At 39.2% G+C, this 27,513-nt stretch overlaps 1 protein-coding gene across 4 annotated transcripts in view; it reads right to left on the bottom strand.

The window, feature by feature from the left end:
• The window catches only part of WDFY3 (WD repeat and FYVE domain containing 3), a 270,313-nt gene that overhangs the window by 21,444 nt on the left and 221,356 nt on the right, over window positions 1–27,513 (bottom strand). For all 4 annotated transcript variants that reach the window (XM_065914495.1, XM_065914492.1, XM_065914493.1 and 1 more), the window contains 13 exons: window positions 24,759–24,922; window positions 21,835–21,983; window positions 20,578–20,698; window positions 19,990–20,075; window positions 18,172–18,252; window positions 16,070–16,124; window positions 15,685–15,804; window positions 12,597–12,714; window positions 11,121–11,227; window positions 8,913–9,066; window positions 3,458–3,549; window positions 3,021–3,233; window positions 472–619 (listed from right to left, as the gene is read on the bottom strand). In XM_065914495.1, the coding sequence (XP_065770567.1) occupies window positions 472–619; window positions 3,021–3,233; window positions 3,458–3,549; window positions 8,913–9,066; window positions 11,121–11,227; window positions 12,597–12,714; window positions 15,685–15,804; window positions 16,070–16,124; window positions 18,172–18,252; window positions 19,990–20,075; window positions 20,578–20,698; window positions 21,835–21,983; window positions 24,759–24,922 (1,608 nt within the window). The remainder of the gene's footprint in view (window positions 1–471; window positions 620–3,020; window positions 3,234–3,457; window positions 3,550–8,912; window positions 9,067–11,120; window positions 11,228–12,596; window positions 12,715–15,684; window positions 15,805–16,069; window positions 16,125–18,171; window positions 18,253–19,989; window positions 20,076–20,577; window positions 20,699–21,834; window positions 21,984–24,758; window positions 24,923–27,513) is intronic.

Genomic DNA, 27,513 nt, shown 5'->3' with positions numbered 1-27,513 from the left:
AGACTTTGATGCTCCAGTTTTTGGATTTAAGTGACAACTTCCAAGACTCTGCAAAACATTTTTTTTTTTTTCATTCAAAGTGGAAAAAAATCTACTTGGAAAAGTAATTTAAAGTAACTTACAATAACAGTAGATGAAAGAAGCTTTTAGTTGGCATGTTAAAAACACAGATTTCTTACTGCTATATCTAAATTGGCAAGACATGGGTAAATGAAGATGGCAGAAGTTTTTCTACAAGTTGAATTACAAGATTTGGTGTATTAGTTTTCACTACCCTAGCGGAGAGGAGAAACCTGTTGGGTTTCTTTTGGATGCAGAATCCAACAGGCCAAAAGAAGAGAAGTATTTGGTGGTTTTAGCACTTATTACAAATGACACTGTTGCTGAGAAGCAAATTTGTTATTGCTTAACTAGGATTATTAAACATTCTCACAGAGTCATCCATCAGAAGCTTGTTCCCAGTCATCTTACCTTTTACAGGCGTTAGCGAAGGCCTCAGGTTGTCCAGATGATGAAAAAAGATCTTGTCACCGGTAGATCCTGGTGGGACGGAGACCCCTGCGCTGTCTCCATTGAGTCGACTCCTCACTCGCTTGGGAGGATGAGGTTTTTTAAATAACTGTGAAGAGAGAAGACAACACATTTTATAACGAAAGCTACCATTTATTCATCAGCTCTTATATATGCCAGATATTTTGTTGCTATTTCACTTAAGCTTCACAACAGCCATTAGGTATCGCATTATCACATCTTACACTTGATGAAAGAGATTTAAAGAGGCTCAGAAGGTTGCCATCTGAGATCTCATACCTCAGTAAGTGGGGACAAGACTCTGATACTAAAGCTTGGGTTACCATCAAGCTCTATGCTACACTGATTTCATGATAATTTTTCAAGAGTAAATTAATCTCTTCAAATAACAGTTGGTTGAAAATTATTTTTCAGAAAATATTTGAAAAGTATTATGATGTTTAAAAATGAATCCATCCTTTACGTACCGATACCATTCTGTGCCACGGAGAGCAGGCAGCCTTTCTAACTGGGTTACATCTGGCGCCAACATGGGCTTTATGGATATGACATCATTCCTATCTCATTTAGGTGCTACTAATATGCTCAGTATGAACATGGTTGCCTTCTTTTTACTTTGTGATGATGTAAAAGAAAAAAATATCTTTGTCATTTCCGTTTAGTATTTTTAGGGAATTAAAAAGTATTAACGTACATTTAAGGTGACTGTTTTTCAAATATTGTACATTTTCTAAATAGGCAGAATCATTTCTGTTGGAAAACTGATATTTGAGGAAGATATTTGGAAAATCTTAAGATGAAATGAGATTTAGGATGACTACAATACCATCACAGTTTATTTATTTGACATATTGGGTTTCCAGGTAAAAAAAAATAGGAAAAAATACATTTATAAAGGAAGATACACATCTGAGGCTCCCAAAGCTTTAAAGATATAATTCCCATTTTATCTACATACACGGCATAGGATCAGGGTTCTGTTATTTCTTATAAATGTCTTCAGAGACAAGTCTCTGAAGCTGTATTAAAATACCCACATACTTTCAAGTATGCTCACAAATGAACCTTTACTGAAGACCTTTATGAGGATAGAGCAGGCCAGGCTAACATATATATAAGGATAAATTAACATGATGACCACGAGGCTTAGCTGTTTTGAGGGACGGTTACACTTGGAAGTACTCTCCATTAGTTCTTGGAATGTACTAGAAATATGTTAGTGTCCAAACCCTATCTCCCAGACTATCTGCCTCTTAAACTCAAAAATGGGGCAAAAATCTTACAACAGTGTATGTGTGTTCAAAATATCTGTTTTCCAAAAGGCTGTGAAACATGGTTCCTGCATGTAACTCTCAAAGAAGGGAAAGGCCTAACTGAGGTTCTTCTGCCGTGATTACGGCTCATCAAACAGGCGTTTCACTTCAGAAGTAAACCTGGCCCCTGCACTGGGGGATCAGACTGCACTGTGAGTGGTGGCGTCATGGGCTGTCCGCTGTCTATCGCGGCCTTTCTAGAAACAAAGACTTGTGATTGTTCCCAGCTGTCAACTGTGGAAACCTCAAAGTTGGTCAACCTACAAAAAGGGAGTCCAGGAGAGATGTCTGAACCGGGAAGGACAGCCAGGGTCAAAATGCAGAGGCCAGGGCACTCGGGGGAAAGGCGGTGGTCTGTCTGAACGGCTGGCAAAGTGAGGCTTCTCCCCCGTGTTGTGGTTTCTTCTGGCACACCCTGCCCTCCTCTGGGGCCCGGAACAATGGGGATGAAGGATTTAATGAATTCCCTTAGTGACTCAAAAGGAGGCTCTTCTGGTTTGCAGAAATACTGAATACCTGGTTGGCTAGGGCTTCCTGGAGGAATTCTTTGAGTGCAAGGCAAACTGCTAGCCTCTGGTACACAACCTTCCAAGAGAGGCTTTTTCACAGGAAAGCTAGTGATTGCCCACTAGCTCCTCTATCCTGACCAGATGTGGTAAACCTCTCCCTTCCTCTGGGTTGTGGAGGAGCAACTGAGAAGCCAGTTTCCTGCCAAATCTCATGCAGGGACAGGAAAGCATTCCCTGCCAGTACTCTTCGAGGGAAAACCCTCTTTGACAAACAAAATTTCTATTTATCTGGACTGTAAAAGGGAGGAGAATGTAATAATCTAGGGACCTACTGCAACTACTGGGTAATATTCATGGTTCTTAATTAAAAACTTGGTCCAAAGTTAATTACTATATGGTCATCTACCATCCATAGATATACTGTTCAGTTGCTAAGTTATGTGTGACTCTTCCATGGACTAGGTCCATGGGATTCTCCAGGCAAGAATACTGGAGGGGCTGCCATTTTCTTCTCCAGGGGATATTCCCAATCCAGGGATGGAACCTGTGTCTCCTGCATTGGCAGGCAGATTCTTTACCACGGAGTCACTGGGGAAGCCCACAGACATAGGACAGAGCTTAAAAAATGTAATAGAAAATATCGATGATAAGGAAAAAACAGCCATACCTGTTTAGGGATCTGCCCAAAGTTATTAATGAATCCTATGGTGGCTGTCTCCTTGAGGGGGTCATTTATGTTGTAGATATCCACTTGACCCTCATAGAAAAGGTGATGGAAGACATTTACAGCTTCTACTGCAGCAGGACCTTGCTGCTTATAGCCGAAGATTAAGTCGATCCACTCATGCAGATGGGCACTCACGTAGTCACATTCCAGAGCCTGCAATTTCAAAACACAGGTTCAATCACTGGCTGACTTGTATTAATAACTTGGAAAGTAAAAGAAGTGACCACTGACCAACTGGAACTAAAATAACTAAAAATCACACAAATAACATCAGTAACTTAAACACATGGGGAACACATTGCTCAAGGTCCTCTCTTTGTTCTGTGGTCAGTGACCCAATGAAACCTCAGTTCCACTGCAAAGGGCGCTCCCATTACCTCACGGTGCACCCGGATGAACTCTCGTGGGTCCCCTTTTGCCCAGGGTGGAAGGATAACATCTCCCAGCTTGGTGCCATTTTGTTTACAGCCTGTGAAATTAGATACATTAACAAGAAAATAAAACAGTGAGTTAAATAGTAACATCCTATTAAAGTAACAGAGAAATAGTGGGTTAGATTCATTACCAGAACTATAAAATTTTACCACCAGAAAGGACCCTCAGAGATCATCTACTCTGGTATTTTCCCAAAATTCCTCCTTAGAGAGATTTACTGAGCGTTGGCAAAACTGTGGGGCTCCCACAGTCAAAGGGCTTCAGGAAATGCTGAGCTATGCAAGATTAAACATGTTTCTTTTCTGCTAGGCTCCTCCAAGGCACTGCTCTTCTCTAGGAAGGGGATTAGATACAACATTTCTGCCGTTTAATTGACCACAGGACTCCTTCATGAAGCATTTTATGAGGTTACTGTTTTGAGTTTGGAAGAAACTGCCCAAACCAACACAAGCTCCTTAAGACTGCTCATCTGCAAGACCATTAACAGTTTCTCTGAAGCGTTCATGTAGGTTTTTCCAGAATGCTTAAACCTTGGTGAGTCAATAGCAGTGACCAAGCACTGAATCTCTTTTCTGGGTGTTTTGACAAAATTCTGCATTCACATGGAAAAGGTTGATGAAAGAATACCTAACTCCTCAAGCCAATTTCAGTCTGAATTCTATCTTGGCCTAAGAGGACATAAAAGTATGAGTCATCCAGAAATATTTGCAATATATGTGGTTTCTCATATCTCTGATTCTTAAATTCTTGAGAGAACTCTGTAGAACCCACAGGAATTTTGCTGTAAGGATTCTCACTAACAAAATAAAAGTAAAATCTGAAACAATATAACTTTTGGGGGACTGTTGTATCATTTAACAGAAAAAACACTTGGAAAGACTATGGGACCACCTGGCAGAAAAAAAAAATCAAGTTATGATAATTCATAACCATGTAATATTTATTCCACATAAACTGTTACTTTAAGTCATAGCCAGATAATCCCTAAAAGAGTAAAGAATGCATTTACTATGAGATCTACTGACAACAAAACACATTAAATGGGACTGGCATCTGAGGAAATGGGTTCTGTTTCTTCTTTCAAAAAGTTAACTGGAGCTTACAGAGCTTTCCTAGGCACAAATCAGATAACATGATAAACAATGAATCTATAAATGATAATGTGGACTCCCTAGTTTCACACAGTTGGTTAAACAGCTGAATTATAAATTTTCATAGAGAACTGTTCAAATTTCAGGACACAAAAGGCAGGTTCCAAATAAGGGCCAGTAAAAACCTTTCCTTTCATCATTGAGACTTGATGGCTTCTTTACAATGTGATACAAGTAAGAGATTAAAAAATCATTTTATTGTTTAAAAGAATGTTTTGATTTAGTTGAAAAAATTTTCATGTAACTTAAGAAAAAAATAAAACAGTCAAGTTATTACAGCCACTGTCTCCTCTTTCACACTCTTTCCCCACCCTCTCTGAAATGACCTTAGGCCTAATAAGAGTAAGAAGTAACAAATAATTTTTTTGATAAGAAGAAGTAATAATCCCTCAGCTACCTGAGATAGAATCTACTTTTTCCAATTTGGCTCATAATCCCTAAATACTGTGTGATATAATGTTGTTTTATCAGCACTATCTGCAATTTTAGAATGCCATTTAAAGGGAATAGTCTTCTGAAAACTCTTGGTCTAACTCTGCTACTCTGCAGTTTCCCTCCATGTATATCCAAGGGTTCAAGGATAAGACCAGGAAAAGAACCCAAGTGCTCCAGAGCTAGGGAAAAACCCCAGTGTTCTTTCTTTTATATCATTAACTATCTTTTTTGGATGGAGAGACAAAACGGTTTTGTTTGACTTTCTTTATATTGAGGTAAAGTTCATGTAACATAAAGTTAACCATTTTAAAGTGAAGAATTCAGTGGCATTTCATATGTTCACAGTATTGTGCAACTGTATCTAGTCCTAAAACATTCTGACCACCCCAGAAAGAAATCTTAAATATAAACAGTTGCTCCTCATTCCTCTCACCCACCCCATCCCCTGCCCCAGCCCCTGGAAATCACCAATCTGTGTCCTGTCTATCTGTATTTACTTGTTCTGGACATTCCATATAAGTGGAATCATACATTATGTGACTTTCTGCATCTAGCTTCTTTTACTTGGTGTAATGTTTTTGAGGTTCGTCTATGTTGGTGTATTTATCATTACCCCGTATCTTATAATGCCTGAGTGATAGTCCATTATATGTATATTCCACAATTTGTTTATCCACTGATATATATGTGGGCTGTTCCTACCATCTGGCTACTGTCAATAAAGCTGTGATGAATGTGCATGCACAGGTCTTTGTGTAAGTCTTTATTTTCAGTTCCTCTGAACAGTTCTTGCAGAACTGCTTGGTCACATGGAGTCCAATGCTCCACTTTCTGGGGAACTCCCAGAGTGCTTCCCACAGTGCTGAGCCATTTCACATTCACGCCAGCAGCTCATGAAAGCTCTCCTTTCTCCACACCTTCCTCAGCGCTCGTCATCTTCTGTTTGTGTGTCTTGTTTTTTCCATTACAGTCATCCTAGTGAATGCAAAGTATCACCTTATTGTGCTTTTGATTTGCATTTACCTAATGAATAATGATGTTGAGCATCTTTTCATATGCTTGTTGGCTATGTGTATAACTTCTTTGGAGAAATGTCTATTCAGGGTCATTTATCTTATTGCTGCTGAGTTGTAGTTCTTTATATTCTGAATACTAGATCCTTACAAGAAATATATCATTTGAAAATATTTTCTTGCGTTCTGTATGTTTTCTTATCACTTTCTTCATAATGCCCTTGGATGCAGAAGTTTTAAATCCTGATAAAGTTCAATTTCCCTTTTTTTGTTGCTTTTGCTTATGTTTATCTAAATCCAAGATCATGAAGATTTATCCCTAAGTTTTAAGAGTCTTATAGCTTTAGCTCTTATATGCAAATAGTGTTGTTTTTAAAGTGTGTGATTTCAAGGAAGGAAGGAGATTTGTTATGAAGGTGAGCATGATAATTATACATGACCTTTCTTTCATTTACTTATTTAAAAGTGGATGATTAAAAAAAAGAAAAGTGGATGATTTGGTTGGGTCTGTAAGTAGTCTGGCTAAAACATTTCTGCAACATAGATTATTATAATGAACTGAGTATTTCTGGAATATGTTTTTGCACTTTTCTGTATTTGTCTCTTTGAAAGTAGTGTTCCTAGGGAAGACAGCAGCATTCTCCAAAGGTGAATTATAAGTAAACCTAACAAAACCCTACTGTGCAGTCATATGCAAATGCTATGTTCATATTTGTTGTTTTTCCCTATTCACCATCTACTCTTCCTTTGAGGAACTGCCACTCCTCCAAACTGCTAGAACTTGGTGTCTTCAGCTGCTCAAGGTTGAGTCCCAGGTCCAATCAGAGGTATCAATATTAAGACTCAACTTTAGGACTTTTGCTGGGGCTACTGAGAGTCTCTTATTAGCTTTCCTATTGAATCTGGAGCTTCAATTTCACAAGGTTTGAGCTGCTGAATGGGTGATTAAATAAATAAAAATTATAATACGCAATAAAATAAAATCACTCAAATATATTATACGTGATGGTGTTGGAGAAGACTCTTGAGAGTCCCTTGGACTACAAGGAGATCCAACCAGTCCATTCTAAAGGATGTCAGTCCTGAGTGCTCATTGAAGGACCGATGTTGAAGCTGAAACTCTAATACTTTGGCCACCTGATGCGAAGAGCTGACTCATTTGAAAAGACCCTGATGTTGGGAAAGATTGAAGGTGGGAGGAGAACGGGACGACAGAGGAATGAGTTGGATGGCATCACCAACTCATTGGACATGGGTTTGAGTAAACTCCAGGAGTTGGTGATGGACGGGCAGGCCTGGCATGCTGCAGTCCATGGAGTCAGAAAGAGTTGGACACGACTGAACTGAACTGATTCCCTGAATTACCTAATAAATTTTATGAGATAGTATAGTGATGGTTTATATGTAGAAGTCTTAAATACAGTATGATACAGGGCATGAAAAGAATATGAAAACAGAACAATACCTGGCATGAATATTCTAAGTAAAACAATGAAATTTTGATATATTGTAAAAATATCTATTCAAAAACACAGATCAGCAAACTGTGTTCCAAGAAACTATAGCCAAAGTCAAATCTACTTCCTGCAACTGCTAGATAATACAAAGAGAGCAAAGTACCAAGGAAATTTATCTTCTTTTTAGAAATGTTGATTTGGTTCTTTTTTTTTTAGTACCTTAACAGGATGAAAAAAGGGGTTTACTTAGAGTTATTCATAAATTCTAATTTTAAAACTTATCAGCATGTAAGCTGAGACAATAAGGAAAGATTTAAACTATATGTAAATAATGTGGATATGCCACTCTTGGCTGTTAGCTTCAGTCACATTAATTTTCAAATAAAATTTCACCTCACTTTCATTTTCAATGAAATAATGATATTCTGACCATTGGATATAATCTCTGTTAATTTTTGAATTTTCCCAAGACTCTGGATTGAAACAGCTATTTGGGGGCACAAATCTATTTCTCTTTGTTATATTTACTCTTATATACCCAATAACCCAGTTGAATTTAACAGCAGCTATAACCATGAGGAAATAGTAACCATGAAGGAACCTGCAGGGCCTTTCTAAGAACAACCTGTCTACCCCAACCCCGTGCGTTCCCCCTCCTTTGTTTATAGAAAAGTGTTAATCTCCCAGGCCTCCCCAAAGTTCCAAAGAGCAAATGTAATCAGAGAAGAGAGAAAATGCAGAAACAAAGGAAAACAGCCAAGCAGCACAAAATAACAGTTTAGCCTAAAATAAAGTCAAGGACTTTTAGTTTCTCCTCAAGGGCTATAAACCTGAGCCATATCCTTGAGTTGTTTTGCAGATATTAAAACCTCCACCAGGTGGGGGAAGTTAACTGCATGCTGACCACAAGCTCATAGACCTCAGACCAGTTGGAACCAGAAGTTGATGACCAAGATTCCTGAAATACCACTTCGTCACCACATCATCAACCAATCGCAGAACTGAGCACAAGCTGACCACAAAGCCTATGACCCTCTTCCTTACACGGACTCTTTAAAACTCTCCTCTGAGAGCTGTCACTGGGGGTGGTTCAGGCCTTTTGAGCATGAGCTGCCCATTCTCCTTGCTGGGCCCTGCAATAAATACTGTTCCATCCCTTCACCACAAGCCAGCGCCAGTAGACTGATTGGGTTTGCTGTGTGTCAGGTGAGTGGACCCAAGGTTGGTCTGGTAACAAAAGCTTTCCTTGTCAGTATCTGCTACAGACTTCTCAGAAAAGTGACATTTCTGTTGGTCTTTTCCTGGATAACGTTCCTAAGACAGTGCCATGGTGCTACGTACCGAGGTCAAAGTTGTTGGAATTGAACAGGAACTCTGGTAAGTAAAAAAATTCTGGGATGAGCTCCTTCACGTCTGCCATGTTGTGCTTCGACGCTGAGTACCAGGCCTCCCGCACGCTGTGAAACATCCGGTCAGCCAGGTCAAAGTGGCCTCCCTGTGGGCAGGACGAGAAGGCACCTCTGTGAGAGAACGGCTCCCACCTCAGCGTCCAAGCTCCAGGGCTTGGGAACCCCAAAGAAATACATTTGGTGACAATTCAGTTTCCCATTCTCCTAGGTCAAAATTTTAAATAATCTCAAAAAAACAAGAAGAATTCTTTTCGGGGTTCTCCTTCCTTACAAAGGGTCTCTTGCTCTGTAGCAAAGTGATATCCAAGTACTACGATTTAAAAAGAAGATTAGTTTTTACAGAGAGGGCAAGACTATAAGGAAATAGTTCTTCCATCGTTTGATAATGCTTTCCTTAAAAAAAAAGTATTCTTGCTTGCAACGCAGAATTAGAGACATAGACATGAAGAACAAATGTATGGACACCAAGGGTGGGAAAAGAGGGGAGTAGGATGAATTGGGAGACTGGAATTGACATATACACAGTATTTACACTACGTATAGGGCTTCCCTGGTGACTCAGTAAAGAATCTGCCCACAGTGAAGAAGACCCACGTTGGATCCCTGGGTCAGGAAGATCTCCTGGAGAAGGGAATGGCAACCCACTCCAGTATTCTTGCCTGGAGAATTCCATGCACAGAGGAGCCTAGCGGGCTACAGTCCACGGGGTTGCAAAGAGTCAGAAGCAACTCAGTGACTAACACATACTATGTACAAAATAGATAACCAATGAGAACCTACTGTATAGCACAGGGAACCCTACTTAATGGACTGCGGTGACCTGAATGGAAAGGAAGTCCCTAAAGGGAGGGGATGTATGGCTGACTTGTTTTGTTGTACAGGAGAAACTAACAACATTGTAAAGCAAGTATACTCCAATAAAAATTAACTAAAAAAAAAACCTTAAAAAGGCTGCTACTATAATATAGCCATTTATAGTTGAAAATATTCAGGTTATATATGTATTTGGCTCATTTTATAAATTAACATGACATTGTTATTCTTATACCCATGAGAATTAAGAGGAGTACTAGGAAGGTGATCAAAAAGTTATAAGTCGATAAAACAAACTCAAATATAAAAGGGATTTCTTTTGCTTACATGGCCTCACAGACACACTGAGGCAACACCGCCTCCCTCAGTCAAACTCCCTATGCTGTGTTTGAGGGAACACACGAAGTTCACTGTGAGAACATGCCCAAGTTGGTACAGTGGCCGCCAAGGCCTACCACCATCTGGCCCCTGCTAGCTCTCTGACCTCACCCCCTGTCGCTTCCCCCGCAGTCACTCTGCTCCAGATCCTGGCTTCCTTGCTGTTCCTCAAATCTTTCAGGCACATGTCTGACTTAGGGCCCCTTATAGGCTGTTCTCTCAGCCTGGAGCACACTTTCTCTAGATATCCACACCAGTGACTTCCTCACTTCTTTCCAGCTCTGGTTCGATGTGTCCTTTCCAAGGAGACCTACAGTGACCAGCCTTTGTAAAAATGGCATCATGTCCTTTCCCACCTTGCATTCCTGTACTTCCCATCTCCTTTCCCTGACCTCTATTTTTCGCATAGCACTTATCATATTCTAAAATATTTTACTAGATAATTATTTACTATGTCTGTCTCTCTCAACAAAAACGTATAAATTCCATCAGGCAGGACTATTGTCTTTATTCTCTGATGTCCTCTAAGCACCTAGAATAGTGCCTGGCATACGGTAAATATTCAATAATATTTGCTGAATAAATGAAAGAGAATTTGGAGAAAAGCAATTATAATAGGGAAGATAGCAAATGAGCTAGACAGACTTTTTAAAATGTCTGTTGGATTCAATCAGTTAAGGCTGAATTCCATACATGTGGCTAGAAAGCAAACGCCACTTGCTTATTTGAGTAAAGGACCTTGGTGCTTGTTTAGTGTACACAAATTCTAGCTTATTTATCAATTTTGGTCGAGTGAAATTCCACTATCATTATGTTTTGACTACTTTTGTGACTACTTTTCACAGGGCTTCATGTCAGGAGACAAACAACATTAAAGAAAATAGCAAAAACAATCTTAAATAGAAGGCGTGAACAACATGCAAAAATTCTAAACTTTAAAGAGTTTTACCTGTAGCCTTAGGAATATCTGTGTGAAGGGCTCCATTCTGACAAGGTATGAAGCCACAATCATGGCTGATGAATAGTGGGTCCCATAGTGGTAGGCTGGAGTTTCTCCTGGCCAAGAAAATGAAAGCATAATTGAAAAGGGTGAATTGGGACACTGGGACTGGTATAGATACACTCTTGATACTATGTACAGAACAGATAACTGACGAGGATCTACTGCACATCACAGGGCACCCCACCCAGTGCTCCACTGTGACCGAAAGGGAAGGAACCCCAAAAAGAGAGTGGATGTGTGTGTACGTGTAGCTGGAAGGCTCTGCTGTATAGCAGAAATTAACAACACTGTAAAGCAACTGTACTCCAATAAAAGTTTAAAAAACAAGAAAAACGAGAATAAAAAAGAAAACAAAAGAGTGACATAAAAACAAAATTAGTGTTGATCGATAAGACTTGAAAATGCTAATGTATGTGATAACTGTGACACGAAGTACAGTCAGTTCTGGCAGTTGTAGAATAAAAACTTTTATGATGACGCTGAAAACTGTCATTTATATATTTGGCAACTATCCATTTTAGTATAATTCTGTGACTTTCCCCCAAATTGAGCACATCTAGCAATTCATGTTTTGAGGCTAACTGTAATAGAGAATCCTTAATAGCAAACCACCTTCAACTAAAGCTGGATACTGACATGTAGTAACTCTTTATTAGGTTCTGGCTGTGCAATAGTATACATTTCTCTGAATTGATGTCTATGGGTATTATACAATTTCTGTTACATATTCTCCCTGGCAAGGGAAAAAAAAGATTCCACACAGGGAATATTGTTAGGCTGAGTTTTTTTTTCTCCTTTTGTTTGTTCTACCTATTTGAAGGGGTAATATGATAAACATTAAACAGTAAATCATGAGAAGGTAAACTGCAGTATTTTAGAAGGGAGTCAATTGGTATTTTTTTAATGTAAAAGGGTTGTAAAAAGTGCTCAATAAAATTAAAAGAATGTATAATGGAAAACAATCTGAAAAAGAAAAAAAATATATATATATATACATACACACATACACATGCACATTGAATTACTTTTTGTATACCTAAAAACTCTGTAAATTAACTATACTTCAATAAAAAATATTAAAAGAGTCAATAAAGGAAAGCATAGTTCCTGGCTTAAACACAATTAGAGATAAAGGCATATTATGATGGGAAATTTCTACCCTAGACAAAGCAGAAAGACTTAAGTTTTCTGTCAACACTTGACAAGCTACCTAAAAAATGCCTTCCAAGCATGGCCGTCAGTTGGCATGCAAAACCTGATTTTTCTAACTTTGATAATTGTGCATATGCATGCATATGTAACACACACAGACATAGTCATATACAAGCAACTTGGGGAAAGATGGAAGGGCATCAGACCACTAAATAATGGCTTACTTTTGAAATTTGGGTACCAAGTCCCATGACAGGGAAAGTTACTTACCATTAGGATCTTCCCAGTCTTTATATCGCTTCTTATACTGAGCTAATCGTTCATCTGTCTGTGCTCCCATTGGCTTGGCCAGGTTTCTAAATGTTTTGGGATTAGTAAGATCGACCTCCTAAAATACAAAACAAAACCCAATTCCAAAATTACTATCCATCCTCTATTTTCACCACCGTAGACACAATGGCTATAGCCATGATGATTTGTCAATGGACTAGTATCTACGGGATCACATCAGCAGAACTGGACTCCAACATAATGCCTTGTACCTACTGGTTATCCATATTTTACAGACAGGCATGTGGCAATTTAACTGGTTCAGTATGAAGACATCTGTTTCAGAAATTTATTTTGCAAAGGGGAAGGCACTTGGAACCCAGGTTTGGAGATGAGGAATAAGGGAAAATCCTTCCCAGTTTTGACAAGGGAGCAGCAGGAGATTGTGGACACACAAGCTCCAATTCACCTTTGCCCTCGGCCTCCATCTCCTACCAAACCAGAGGATCCAATCTCCCTTCTATTCTCTTCCCCTCCTCCCCTCTTTCACTCCAACTTCACTTCTGAGCATTTTCTTCCTAGAAGTGAAAGCGAAGTGAATAAACTAGAGCACTCAGTAACTTGGTCACCTCCAAAAGACAACATCATACCAGGCTGCGATTCCCAAATGAGGTGGATTCTTTCAGTCTACCAGAGATTATTTTAAAAGCTCATCCTTAGCTGACTTAGTTCACATATTTAAAAGGAAACCAAAATTTACCTCCTAAGGGTATTAAAAGCAGACATGTGAACTATGTACCCAGGGGATACCTAATTTGTGTCTTTTTTATTTAAAACTCAACATTCAAAAAACTATGATCATGGCATCTGGTCCCATCACTTCAAGGCACAGATGGGGAAAAAGTGAACACAGTGACAGATTTTATTTTCTTGGGCTCTAAAATCACTGTGGATGGTGACTGTAGGTCATGAAATTAAAAGACACTTACTCCTTGGAAGGAAAGCTATGACAAAACTAGACAGCATATGAAAAAGCAAAGACATCACTTTGCTGACAAAGGTTTGTCTAGTCAAAGCTATCGGGATTCCCTGGTGGCTCAGACGGTAAAGCGTCTGCCCGCAATGCGGGAGACCTGGGTTTGATCCCCGGGTCAGGAAGATCCCCTGGAGAAGGAAATGGCAACCCACTCCAGTACTCTGGCCTGGAAAATTCCATGGATGGAGGCAGTCCATGGGGTCCCAAAGAGTTGGACACGACTGAAAGACTTTACACTTTCAGTCAAAGTTATGTTTTTTCCAGTATTCATGTACGGATATGAGAGATGGACCATAAAGAAGGCTGTATGCTAAGTCACTTCAGTCATGTCCGACTCTTTGTGACCCAAAGGACTATAGCCTGTCAGGTTCCTCTGTCCATGGGATTCTCCACTCAAGAATACTGGAGTGGGTTGCCATTTCCTTCTCCAATAAAAAAAGCTGAGTGCCAATGAACTGATGCCTTCAAGTTGCGGTGCTAGAGAAGACTCTTGAGAATCCCTTGAACATCAAGGAGATCAAACCAGTCAATCCTAAAGGAAATCAACTCTGAATATTCATTGGAAGGACTGATGCTGAAGCTGAAGCTTCAATGCTTTGGCTACCTGATGCAAAGAGCATTTTCACTGGAAAAAACACTGATGCTGGGAAAGATTGAAGGCCAAGGAGAAGGGGACGGCAGAGGATGAGACAGTTAGACAGCATCACTGACTCAAAGGACATGAGTTTCAGCAAACTCTGGGAGATGGTAAAGGACAGGGAAGGCTGGTGTGCTGCAGTCCATGGGGCCACAAAGAATCAGATGTGACTCAGCGAGTGAACAACAACATGGCCCGCCAATTTTGCCAACTTGTATTTTAAAAGTCTTGGACAGGAGAAACTAATCCACACTTATGAAAATAAGTCAAGTTAGTATTTGTTCTCTGCAATTCTATATGCAAAACACCTCATTTGTAGTTTGATTATTTCAACAAAGATGAGTAAAGTATGTGTAAGTTCCAGGCCTTGCTCTAGAGTTTGGGCCCTAAGAGTTACCTAAGTTGGTCTTTGAGTTCAATGACCTCACAGCTGAGTAAGGTCAGACAAAAAGCATGCTTACAACATGTAAAAGAAAGCAGCACAATACAGCTTCAAGGTGGTGTGGGAACAGAGGAAAAAGGAGAGAGAAAGGAGAGAAGGTCCCCTGGAGGTGTGAGTGAGTATGTCCTGCTGGTTGAAACACAGCTAGCCAGAGGAGCCTGGCAGTGAGAGGGCAGGTGGGCACGGCCGTGGGGAGAAGTCCAGGCGGGGAGGGCAGCACGTGCAGAGCTGCTCAAAGAAGACGGGGTGGGCCCGGACAGCAGTCCTGGGGGTGCAGGAGGGGTACCTAAGCAGCAGCTACTCTGCAAAGGGTGCTATACTGACATTTTAAAATTCCCTCCAGGGGCTTCCCTGGTGGTTCAGTGGTAAAGAATCTGCCTGCCAATGCAGGATGGGTTCAATCTCTGCTCCGGGAAGATTCCACATGCCTTGGTGGAACTAAGCCTGTGCATCACAACTACTGAAGCCTGTGTGCCCTAGAGCCCTTGCTTTGCCACAAGAGAAGCCATGACAATGAGAAGCCCTCACACTGCAACTAAAGAGTAGTCCCTGCTTGCCACAACTAGAGAAAATTCTGTGCAGCAACAAAGATGGAGCTCAGCCAAAATAAATAAATAAATGAAATTATCTCCAAATTGTGATGATGATATATGCAATACTTTTTTAAACGGAGAGACAACTCAATTAGATTTATTTCTGAAACTGGCTGCAGTGTAGAAGGCAGTGACCTCCTCCAGTGGATCCAAATTTATTGGTACTTTAGGAAATTGAATGAATCACCATGAATCCAAGAAGTTGGCTAAGCATCCAAACTTTGTCCAAGCCTAAGCTAAAGCTCGTCTCATCTTCTTGGGAATAAGTGCCTGTTGAGAACTTAAAACTATAATGCATATAAATCACTTAAGCCACTGCAGCATCATTTAATTATTTTTGAAAATGTGTTCCAATTTCACAGAAATGATGTAACATTCACCTCCGAGTCGTAATCCGCAAGGATCCAGGGGAAGACAGGATACTGCATGAGGTCATTATATGATCTCCCAGCCAAAGTGTTCAAGTGCATCAAATACTGAAAGTTGCTGATTTCACCTCTCTTGGGAAAGATAAATAAAGATCCACTTTAAAGCGATCAATTATTTCTACTATGTTTGCTTTTAAAAATTTATATGCAAAATGAGGCAAAGGATAGTTTCTTACAGATTTCAGAATAACAAAACACTTTCTTTCTAAAAAGAACAAAAACAAAACTTTTTTGTCCATGGTATATATTTTATAAATTATGAAAGTGCTTTTAACTGAAAGACTTATACCTTCCGAGTACAAATTATGAAGGATACTTACATTTTCACTGAACTTACCTCCCATCTCTGAGTCACAGACTTCTCCCCAACCAGAGTGCTAAGCAACCCAGATCTACAAATGATAAATAATTACATGAACTGTAGGCAACACACTGTTTTAGCAACATATTAATAATTTTAAATCAAAGTAATTACAAAGCTGAAAATTTTAAGTCAACAGGTCCATGAATTTTTCAAACTATGGAGGACAACCTACTGGGTAGGTCATGAAATCGGTTTAGTGGGTTGTGATCAGCATTTTGAAATATGAAATGACAGAATCGAATTGAAGAAAATAGAGAACAGAACATTGGAAGGCACTACACATAGTAAGGGAAAGTATTTTCAGAATTTTAACTAAGTTTGTGTTAATTGGAATGCAATGTAGTGTATATTTTTTACTGTGGACCAAAGCAAATGACTTTGAAACAAACACTGATCTAGTTCAACCTTTACCCTTTTACAATAAATCCTATGCAAACTGATTTAAAGATATTCAATTAGAATAAGTGATATAGCAAACTTTTCTAGAATGCTATAAAACCCTTAAGGTTTAACAGCTTTGTAACATGGATAATTAATAATCTGAAGTTTGTGAACTGGTCACAGAACCAGTAGTAAAGCACTTATCCATATATTTTATTATCCGAAAGTAAATTGAGAGAGGTGTTAACCTTAGTTCATAAACATTTCTAGCTCAGGAGTACAGATAGCACTTTTCACTTCCAGAAAAATTCTTCCTTTCAGGTAAACTGAGTGCAAAGGATACTAGGTGGCGCTAGTAATAAAGAACATGCCTGCCAATGCAGGAGACAGAAGAGACTTGGGTTCAGTCCCTAGGTTGGGAAGATCCCCTGGAGGAGGTCATGTCAACCTACTCCAGTATTCTTGCTTGAAGAATCCCATGGAGAGAGGAGCCTGGCGGGCTATAGTTCATGGGGTAGCAAAAGAGTTGGATACGACTGAAACGACTTAGCCCTGGAAAAAGAGCTATGATCATTTCTCAACTTTGTAAGAAAGGGAACAACTGAAAAGGAGATTAAAGTTGGAAATGAATTTCTGCTTCTTGCCTGCCTTTGAGCTTTGAACAGTTCTTTAAGAACTGCCAACTCAGCACAGAACAATGAAATAGCAAGTTGGAGATTATCTAGGGAGGCAAAAGTACTAGAAAGTTGCTTACAAGTAGAAAAAAGGCTAAATATGCTTCACGAGAGCCTTTTGCTTCCTGTATTTATCTTAACAACAACACAAATGATTAGCAATAGAACATGTTTCTGAGGTTAACAAAAGCATACATGCAGTATCTGTATTTGTTAAATGTCAGCTAAAAAAATAAAAATAATTTAAATAGAAATGCACAAATTTAATATGTATAGATACAAACAAACTGTTATCACATTTTATTTACAAATTTACAGAATGTCCAATAAAGTTTTAAGACATTTTCCTGCAATCTGTAATAATTAATTTGTAGCCCCAAAGCACTGCTTCTTTTCCAATGGATTGTAAAGGGCTACTAATACAAAAGGAAATGCACATCTAGAAACAAATCATTCAAAAAATTTAATTAATTAGCTGATTAAGTTAATCAGTAAAAATTAAAAACTAAATATAGAAAGCTGGTATCTATTGAGATAAGCAAACTTATCCACTAATAGTAGAATACAAATGTGTATAATTTTTATAACAAGGAAACCTGATAAAGATGAAATATACAAACACAAGAGAATGCCTTATATGTAATGATGAATGGCTAGTAAATAAAGGCAAAGTTCCTAAAGAATCTTTTAATAACAAGAGGAAGCATTTATATATAACACTGAATAGAAGATGCAGAGTAAAAGTGTCTGCTTATACGATGGACACAATTCGGCACAACGGTGCATGTGCTCAAGACATTAAAGGAAAACGATCAACATGTGAGACATCTGACACTGGTCTGACATGAGCGATCATGCATGCATGCTCTTATTTCTAATTTTCAGTATTGTAAAATTGCTCTACAAACCACTGCGGGTTAGGGTGCGGGGATATTCATTAAAATATTAAATAATACTGTCCAGATATAAATGATCCAATTTCAGTATTAAATTAGAATGTACAAGAGGCACATGACCTACCCCTGCTCCACGCTGGTGTTCGGTCGCTGCCCAGACACAGACTCTGAACTGTCGGTGAGAGATGGCACCACAGCCAAAAACCTGGAAGATTTAAAAATAGCATAAAATTGGAAATGACGTGTCAGTCAGGATCTAACGGGAGTGTTAGAAAGAACGACTCACGTAGGGCTTAACTGCTGCGTTTACCGCCACCCCCGCCCCCACTCCTCGATAAATGGCAGGCAAAAGGAATATACAATAATCAGAATACTGGAATACTCTAACAAATAAGGGTAAGATGATGGCTTCTAAAGTCAAACATAAAGATCCACAGCAAAATCTGACATGTTAGAGTTTTACGTATGTTGCAGCATTACTTGAAGAAAAAGCCTTGACACCCTGATTCACAGGAATTGACTCAACTTAGTGATGTCCTCAAAAGTGACTGAAGCTAAACACTCACGTGACAGCAGGCCCGGTGCTAACAGCTAAACAAATGACAGGACAGAGACATCACTGACAAATGAAAACACCCACAGGAGAAAAACCTTTACGTGACACTGCTATGATTATGTTCAGAGTTGCTCCTAATGTCAACATATAATTTTTAAGGGCAAACAAGAATTGTGGGAAAATCCTTGGAATGAATGTGAACCTTGAACTTGGCACATACACAGAAATCTCTCGGCTAAAGACAAACTCATCTCCTTGTAATTAACAGCTTCTAGTTGGGAAGAGTAGATAACTTACCAACGTTGAAAAGGATACCACCCTTAGAAATTAACAAGACAGGCAACTAGCATTTCAACGGTTGCCTTGGTTCTTCCCAACCAACGCCCACGGGACTGTATCTGAAGAGCCGCCCTCACTTCTCTCCTGCTCACAGGCAGTGCTGTTGTACTGCAGTGATAACAGTGCTGCTTGGTACTAGTCACTCCTCATCGGAAACACAAAACCTCCCTGACAGAGGGAGTGCCAGGATTTATGTTACTCTCTGGACTTCCCAGGTGCTGCTAGTGGTTAAGTAACCCGTCTGCCAATGCAGAAGACAGAAGACACTCGGATTCCATCCCTAGGTCGGGAAGATCCCCTGAAGGAGGGCATGGTAACCCACTCCAGCATTCTTGCCTGGAGAATCCCATGGACAGAGGAGCCTGGCAGGCTGGGTTGCGAAGAGCAGACACGACTGAAGTAACTTAGCATGCATGCACGCATACTACTCTTCAAAGAATAAGGGCTCTCTTATTACCCACCATCAGTTCACAAAAGCTTTACTATTCACACATCCAACAGAAGAACTTTCAAGCACATGGACATATACTATTTTTTTTCTATGTAAACACAGTTTACCAAAAATGAAATATGATAAGATTAAATCAACTGCTTTATTTGGCTGTGCTACTTTTTCAAGGATGGAGGTATCCAACGTGCCTTCCAAAGTCAGAAAAGTCTCACAAGAATATAAATTCTAAGCAAACTCAGGCTCTGCATTCAATAGCAAGGTATGGCACTGTCTTCTTTTGGTAAATGTGAACAAAGCCTATTCTGAACCTGAAGTATTATTTTTAAAGCTATAGTTTCATCATTACTTTATACTTAAAGAGATATTCTGACGAAGTCTAGTGTAAGTTACCAGAAGGAAAAAAAACGTTCTTTCAAAATAGAAGAGTGTCAGAAGAAGCACATTTCAAGAGGCTGGCAAAAATGAAACATTTTCTTTAAAGAAGTTAATTCAAGGATTTAATTGATTTTTAAAAAAACGAGCTGAACAGGTAATGCTTTACACCTCCCATTGCTTTTCACAATATAGCATTATGAAGTATTCCTAATAAACTATACCTTTGATAAACTTTGTTTCTGATTCCTTTCTGAAAAGCAAGGAGGTAGTTTCGTCCATCTCCAGAGAAAACTTCCACAGCGATAGGCTGAAAAGATCAGAGGGAAAGACATTAAGAAAAAATGCAAGTAACGTTACATATTAACTTTTCCACTATGAGTTTCCATAATATTGAAGAAGTTAATCTGATGACTGGAAAAAATTTTTTGAGTCATGAATTCGTAGCAGATTAAATTACAAAACAGACTGAACTTGTTCTGCTCAATTTGTTTCTAAAATCCTTACTAGAATAATGGTAAAATAATTACAAAATTATAATTTTGTACATTTACAGTGAATGCAATTTTTATGTAAAAAATATAAACCTGGATAACTACAGGGAAAGATGGATAACAAAGACATCACTCAAAGTTTTAGAATGCTTTTTTTTCCCCAAAGGGATGTATTATAAAGTTATGCCACATGTGACATGAGCTTGTTTATCACACAACCAAATCCAGTACTCTAAGGAATAAAGTGGAGCCTATCACGTATACATCCTCTGAATAAAGGAACATGACAAAACGTTTATTTCTACTAAATCAACCAACCTGCAGGAGGTATCTCCGTTTATGCACTTCCTTGATATCTTCATATGCAAAGATGCTGCACGTTCTCTTGAGCTGACTGGGGCCTTGCCTGGCTCCCCTAGGGATAATTGGCTCGTGCATACTAGAGGCATCCCAGAAAAAGGAGGCAACAGAAACAAAGCAAGAGGTAAACTCACTGTTCAACAAACGGGTGCTATTTTCAACATGTGAAAAGCAGGACACAATGCATCTGAATATTTAGTTAAAGAAAAAAAAAACTTTTAACAGAGTAATTTGTTAGCAACTCAGTATACTAGAAATCCCCTTTGGTGAATATAACTTAAAAAATTCTATTACTGTCAGGGCATATCTATCAGGCATAGCTGGTACAGTGCCAAGGCCCATATACTTTTAAGGGTACAAGAAAATGTTTTAATATCTTTTAAAAGCAAAAGAAAAAAACCTGAATTTTTAGGTAGAAGAAAATGTTGTAGTATATAAAGTGAATATATTCATCTTTAAACCAACACAATCAGAAAACATCGCTTTAAATAATTTTACATGCAAGAAGAAAGAGGCCCATAAAAGTCACCATGTGGCCCTGATGGCTGCTAAAAATGATAATGTGAAATTATCTCCTAGGAATGAAGATGACCTTGTCCACATTCATGATGTAGGTTAGGTGTTCAAAATGTTAGAGGAAGAGAAGAGCATGTTGATTTTCTAAGTCTTTAGCTTTTTATCTTCCTTCTCGTTTTGTCTGCCTCTGGGTTTTCCACTGCCCAGTATCACGTCCATCATGGGACTGGCGGAAGAAAAGGAAGCTGGATCAACTTAGCCAGTTAATTCCTGCCTGTGTATAGGTCGCACTGCTTCTAGGGTACTCAGAGGACATGGGCGTTCTTACCTTTGTTAGAGTTTTGTACAGCTGCCTGTGTTTTTGCTATAATGGTGTTTGCACTGAGATTTGAAAAAAGAACTCTACACATTCAGAATAACTTTGTAAATATACAGATGACAATAGCAGGAACTTGTATTATATCTAATGCTATTAATGCATAGCAATACATTTTATTTAGTTTTCATTTTGATAAATAAGGCAAATTTGTCCTTTAAAGCTTTGAACTATTACTCTTGTGAATATGTAATGATGGATGCATACAAACTGAGAGATAGCATTACTTAAAACATAACTTTTCATTAAAAAGAAAACAAAACTACGTAGTTAACTTGTTTGCTAAAGACAGCTATACTTTGTCTCTTCATTCATTTACTTACTTTGGAGGTAAGGTTTCAATATCTCTTATTTCTCTGGTTGCTGTCATTGTAAATCCATCAATCACATAGAAATGCTCTTTACCAAAGAGGAGTAGCCCCTCACTGGTATCAAGGCCCTGGACTCGAGCACAGCGGTACATGTGCTGGATCTATTAAGAAAACCAGAAACATTCATTAGTGTAGTTTTTTAAAAAAAATCAGGCAATTTCTTTAAAAAAAAAAAAAATACAAAGGAAGCAAAAGGTTTTTAAACATGGATTTAACGGATAAACAAAATTTTACCAAGATGTTACTGTGTGATGGCACCCCCTGGGCTAAGCATATTAATCTGAGTGCAAACATAATAAAGAGAACAGCTAAGATTGCAGTCTCGAGCTGCAGTTTGACTTCAGTAAAAGGAAACGACCTTCTATTCACATCCATCCACTCAGTCCACTTATCCTCATACTCCCTGAGTACTAACTCTGTGCCAGACACATGAGTATGAGGTTCCAGAGTCAGTGAACCAGTTAGAAGAGGAGAGAGACAGACAGAAACTTTGCAGGAAGGGGAACCAGGGCACACATGTGGGGAGATTACAACTGTGCCCTTGGCCAGGCAGGCCACACAGGGTGAGAAAGGTGTGCAGAGCCTGACATTCCCGAGTGACTTTCTAGTTTTTGTCATTTAACTAGAGATTTGGTCAGATTTCTTAATGTCTCTGGGCTTCTGTATCTTCATGTAAATTTCAAATATACTTCAGTGGCGTGTCCTAAGAGTAAGAGAATGTACAGAATCATGTTAGCAACTGCTGGCTGTCTTCTCTTCCACACAGCTTACTTTCCTCTTTTTCCATAACAGCCTCTGGAATCTGTCTCTATTTGCTCCCCACTGGATTCTGCCTGCCTGGCAGACTGTGGTGCCATTGTAAAAAGTCAAACTTGGCAGAAGCTGTGTTTTCCTCATAGAAGGACGGACTTGCTAAAGCCCTCAATGTTACCATTGTTTTCTTTCCAACAGGCAGGATCTAGTTCTTAGCAAAAATTCCTTCTTGCTTATACTTAGTTTAACATGAGTCAAGGAAAAAAAATCAGCAACTGAATCAGAGTCAAACAACTGTCAAATGAATGTCAGTCTAAATGTACTTCCTGCACTATTCAAGCTTAAAGCAATTACAGCAAAGGCTGTACTCACAAGAACAGAAGATTAAAATATGACAGTATCAGAAAATAAGTTTTCTAAAATAGATAAATATGTTTCAACACCACATGTGAACTACAATAAAAATTTAGACTGTTACAGCAAAAAAACCTGACATACCTCTAAAATAGTTCTATTTTAAGTAAAACAGACACAGAAAATGTTGTTTCCTAAGTGCATACCTTGAAGAATTTTCAAACGCTTAAAATATGATGCAAGCAGCATCCAGAACAAGAAACAGAACATTCCAAATCCCCCAGATGCTCACCATGTGCTCCCTTCAGACCTACTGTACTTTTATAGTTACAATTTTTTTAATGTTTTCATTCAAGATTAATCAGGCTACATATTTGAACAGAATCTGAAAAAATTAAGCTCTAATTTCTAGTTACTGTTTCTTAGTGAATAATATTTCAAGGGTTATACCACAATCTACTATAACAGGCAAACACAATCTTCAAAGACATGATACTACACATTCAAATCCTTCATTCTTTTATCCCTTTATTCATTCAAACAAACACTCCTTCATTCAAGGTTTACAGAGTGTATATCAGGTGATTAAGAGCTGTGCAAGGCACTGGGATAGAAGTAAGGAAACAGTGTCTGCCTACAAAGAGCTCACTGTCTAGGGGAAGAGAAAGACACAGGAACAAAGAATCATAACACAATAAAATGAGTGACAGACATAAAAGAAAGTAAAAGTGTTAGACACTCAGTCGTGTCTGACTCTTTGTGACCCCATGGACTATAGCCTTCCAAGCTCCTCCGTCCATGGAATTCTCCAGGCAAGAATACTGGAGTGGGTTGCCATTCCCTTCTCCAAGGGGTGATAGACATAGGGTTTTTATAGTTACAAATATTTTTCTCTCTTTTTATGTTCTCATTCAAGATTAATCAGGCTCTATATATTTGAACAGAATTTTAAAAATTAAGATCTAAAAGAGTGAAAGACATAGAGTGTTATAAAAGCTTAGAGGAGAGTATTTATGTCTGAGCTGGCAAAACCTGCAAGTTCCTATGTGTTGAGTACTAAAGACTCCAAATAAATGAAGCTGTGCCAAACGAGGGTTACAGGGAGAGAGGTGATGTGAGCGACAGACAGGGGCGTTTATGCAGAGAATGCAAAGAGTGAAGCACAGATTAAAGAACCAATGGCATGGATGGAATGAACTGCAAGGTACAAAGGGCTACAGGGGCTCAGGCCACTTGGCAGAGTCAATAAAGTAAGCCTGGAGGGGTGGCAGGTTATAAGGTGTTGAGAGTGACACAGGAAGGCAAAGTAGTCTTCTGTGAGTGAAGCTGAGTGTAGGGGTGAAATATGAGGCTATGGGTGATGGGCTCAAGGCTTGGGGGTGATGGACTAGTTGAAGCTGCTTGAGTTGTTGGTGCAATTACAGAGGGGTAGGAAAAAATACGGGACCAAATTACTGAACAGGTTGTGTACATGAGACTGAAACAGAAATAAGGGGAGAGCTGCACTCTGGTAAAGGGTATACCGAGGAAGACAGTGAACTAGGTGTCGATGTTCATCCTGTATCTGCTGCCACTTCATGCTGCTTGGCGTCCAGAGAGGTGAGAAAGTCCTGCAGATGAGAGTGCTGAACCCAAAAGGGGGCTTAATACTGATTTCACTGCAGAGGCTGAGATATGTCTCTTTGGCTGCCAGATAAATACCCTTCAGCTGTCTTGCAAAAGGGAAACAAACCACTCAACGTAACCCCTCCTGTCCAGAAGCCCAGCACCTTTTCGCCCTCCTCCAACAGGCGCAGCAGGGTGGCATTGTCCGTCTTCTCCTCCTCTTCTATCGAGCTGCCCTCGGCCGTCTGGTCCTGTAACTGCTCCTGCGTCTCCTCATCGCCTCCATCCGGCGCTGACCGAGACCGTTTGAGAGGTGGCTTGACCAGTCCTGCAGGACAAGAGCCAAGAGGGTCATGTGGTCTCCCGGGGGCCACTGGGAAGCTGTTTAGTCTCCACGAGTCCCACCTGTACAATTTGAAAGGATTCAGGAAGGCATGCACACACTTCAGTGGCCAATAGCACAGGCTCTAGGGACTTCCCTGGTGGTCCAGTGGTTAAGAAACCACCTTCCAATGCAGAGGACATGGGTTCGATCCCTTGGTCAGGGAACTAAGATCCTAAATGCTGGGTAACTAACACCAGGGTACCTAATACCGTGGGCTGCAATTAGAGAGCCCATGTGCTCCAGCTACTGAGCCCAAGTACTCTAAAGCCCATGAGCTACAACTAGAGAAACTCTCTGCCACAAAGAGCCTGTGTGTTGCAATGAAAACCCAGTGCTGACCAAAAAAATCACCACCACCACCACAAAAAAAACCCCAAAACCAAAGCAAATAAAAAACACCAATCACCATCCGCCTCATCCCCACAAAAAAAAAAAGCAAAAAACACCCCCCCAACTCAGCACAGATCTGGTATTAAACAGTTGTATGACCTGGAAGTATTATCTGCCCTCTCTGAATCTCAGAGGGTTCTCATTTATAAAAACAGGACAAAAATATATCTCTCCTGGATACCTGGAGGACTGTTGGAAAACTAAATGAGGTAATTCTGGTCAAGTGCTTAGGATCGTTAAACTCTCAGCAAGTGTCAGATGATGATGATGATGATAAACAGAGAGCTTAGCAGAGTGAATGGTAACGGGGTGATGCTAACAGGTGGGTTTTACTGAGGGGATACCATCAATAAATGGTCAGTCATTATCAGAAACAAGAATAAGGACACCAAGTTATAAACATGATTAGAAGAGATCCCACCTACATGGAGGGCCCATGAGGGCTATTTTAAGACTCATGTTACAAGTGGCAGTATGGTCATTCAGACACGAATGAATTTGTTTAACTCATCAGATCATAAAGAGTCAGAACACAATTCTTTTTGATACAGAGCTGGATACTTTAATTTGCCCAATAAGTTAACATTTTACTGCCTACATTTTGATAATTTTATTGATAATCACAGGAGGTGAAATCAAAATCTGAGGATGAAGGTAATCAGTGATATCCCAAAGTATAGGAAACACTCAAACTCTAAATCTCACATTTAATATTCTTTAGCTTGCTTCCTCAGAAGTAATGTTACATATATCAATTATAGTTGCTCTAAGAATTTTGGAAAAACATATCTACTAGAATCCTACCCTTTGAACCCAAGTTGTCAGAGGTTCTGCTTTATCTTGGGAAGAACCTTATTTTCACATATCAAAGACTACAATAAGTAAGTTGGAGAAGGAAATGGCAACCCAGTCTAGTATTCTTGCCTGGAGAATCCTATGGACAGAGGGTCCTGGTGACTACAGTCCATGGGGTTGCAAAGAGTTGGACATGACTGAAGCGACTTAGCACGCATGCACAATAAACAAACAAGAAACAGCTAGTCTTGCTGAGGACATCCAGCAGGGGAAATGCTTCCAGCTGCTTTATTTGTAGTTTGATGAATCAAAACCTCCAATTCTATATCTAGCATACGATTTTGTACATTATAGCACTAACACCAATATTTGTGGTTTTAGCTCAATTAAAAATTAGGAAAATGAGGCTAAGAGAAGCTAAATGCCAATGACCCAAACACATCACCATGAACTCTGTGAATTATATACCTTGGTTATAGCCATTAAACACACCTTTGGACCCATCTCAATGACTTTGCTGATGCAGTGTCAAGAAATAAGAAGACTGAAAACTCTGTTTAACTACTAAAAATTTCAAAGATTTTATGAAAATATTAGGTCACTTATGAAACATTTAGTAATTCATAGTCATCATGAGAAAAAATAGGTATGATAGGAGAAATCGACCACAACTGTAGATAAACGTTTTTTGTTGACATGGCCCATATACTATTAGGTTTTTATCAATGAAATCTGAAAATAATTTTTAACTTACACTTCTTAATTCACATTCCAGGGCTTAATCTATAGACTATACCAAGACTTTTGAATTTATGATACTTCAGAGGTTTAAAAAATACCAATGGATTGATTTTACTTTTACAACATCGACTGAGTCTCCACCGTGTGCGAGACATGTGTTAAAATCTATAAAGGGATGAGAAAAATAAACTCTGCCGCTGAGAAACTGCTAATTTAGGAAAACATAAAATCACCCAAATTGCTGTAAAAGATATGAGCAAAGTGCCATTGGAGCCAGGGGAGCTGAACAAGAAGGCTTCAGAGGAGGACAGCTGGACCAGTATCTTAGGACAAAATTGGGGTAGGTCCAGTTCACAGAGAAGCTGTAGGAAGAGGGCAGAGGGCGCACATATACAGATGTCCAGAATCAAAAAGTCCATGGCCATTTTAGTCCAATCCTTGATCATATGCAGGTTTTACTAGGCTCACAAAGTATAGATCTGGAATAATCTGTTCTGGCTCATAGGAGAAAAGACCATTATTTCTTACTGTTGGCTAACATGCACTAATGACACATTTAATGGCTGCTTTAATTTTATAATATTTACTTAGTTATTAGGGCTTTAACT

The sequence above is a fragment of the Muntiacus reevesi genome, chromosome 22, assembly GCF_963930625.1.
Source record: "Muntiacus reevesi chromosome 22, mMunRee1.1, whole genome shotgun sequence".
NCBI classification, from domain to species: Eukaryota; Metazoa; Chordata; class Mammalia; order Artiodactyla; family Cervidae; genus Muntiacus; species Muntiacus reevesi.
This window is presented reverse-complemented; position numbering and strand designations above follow the sequence as displayed.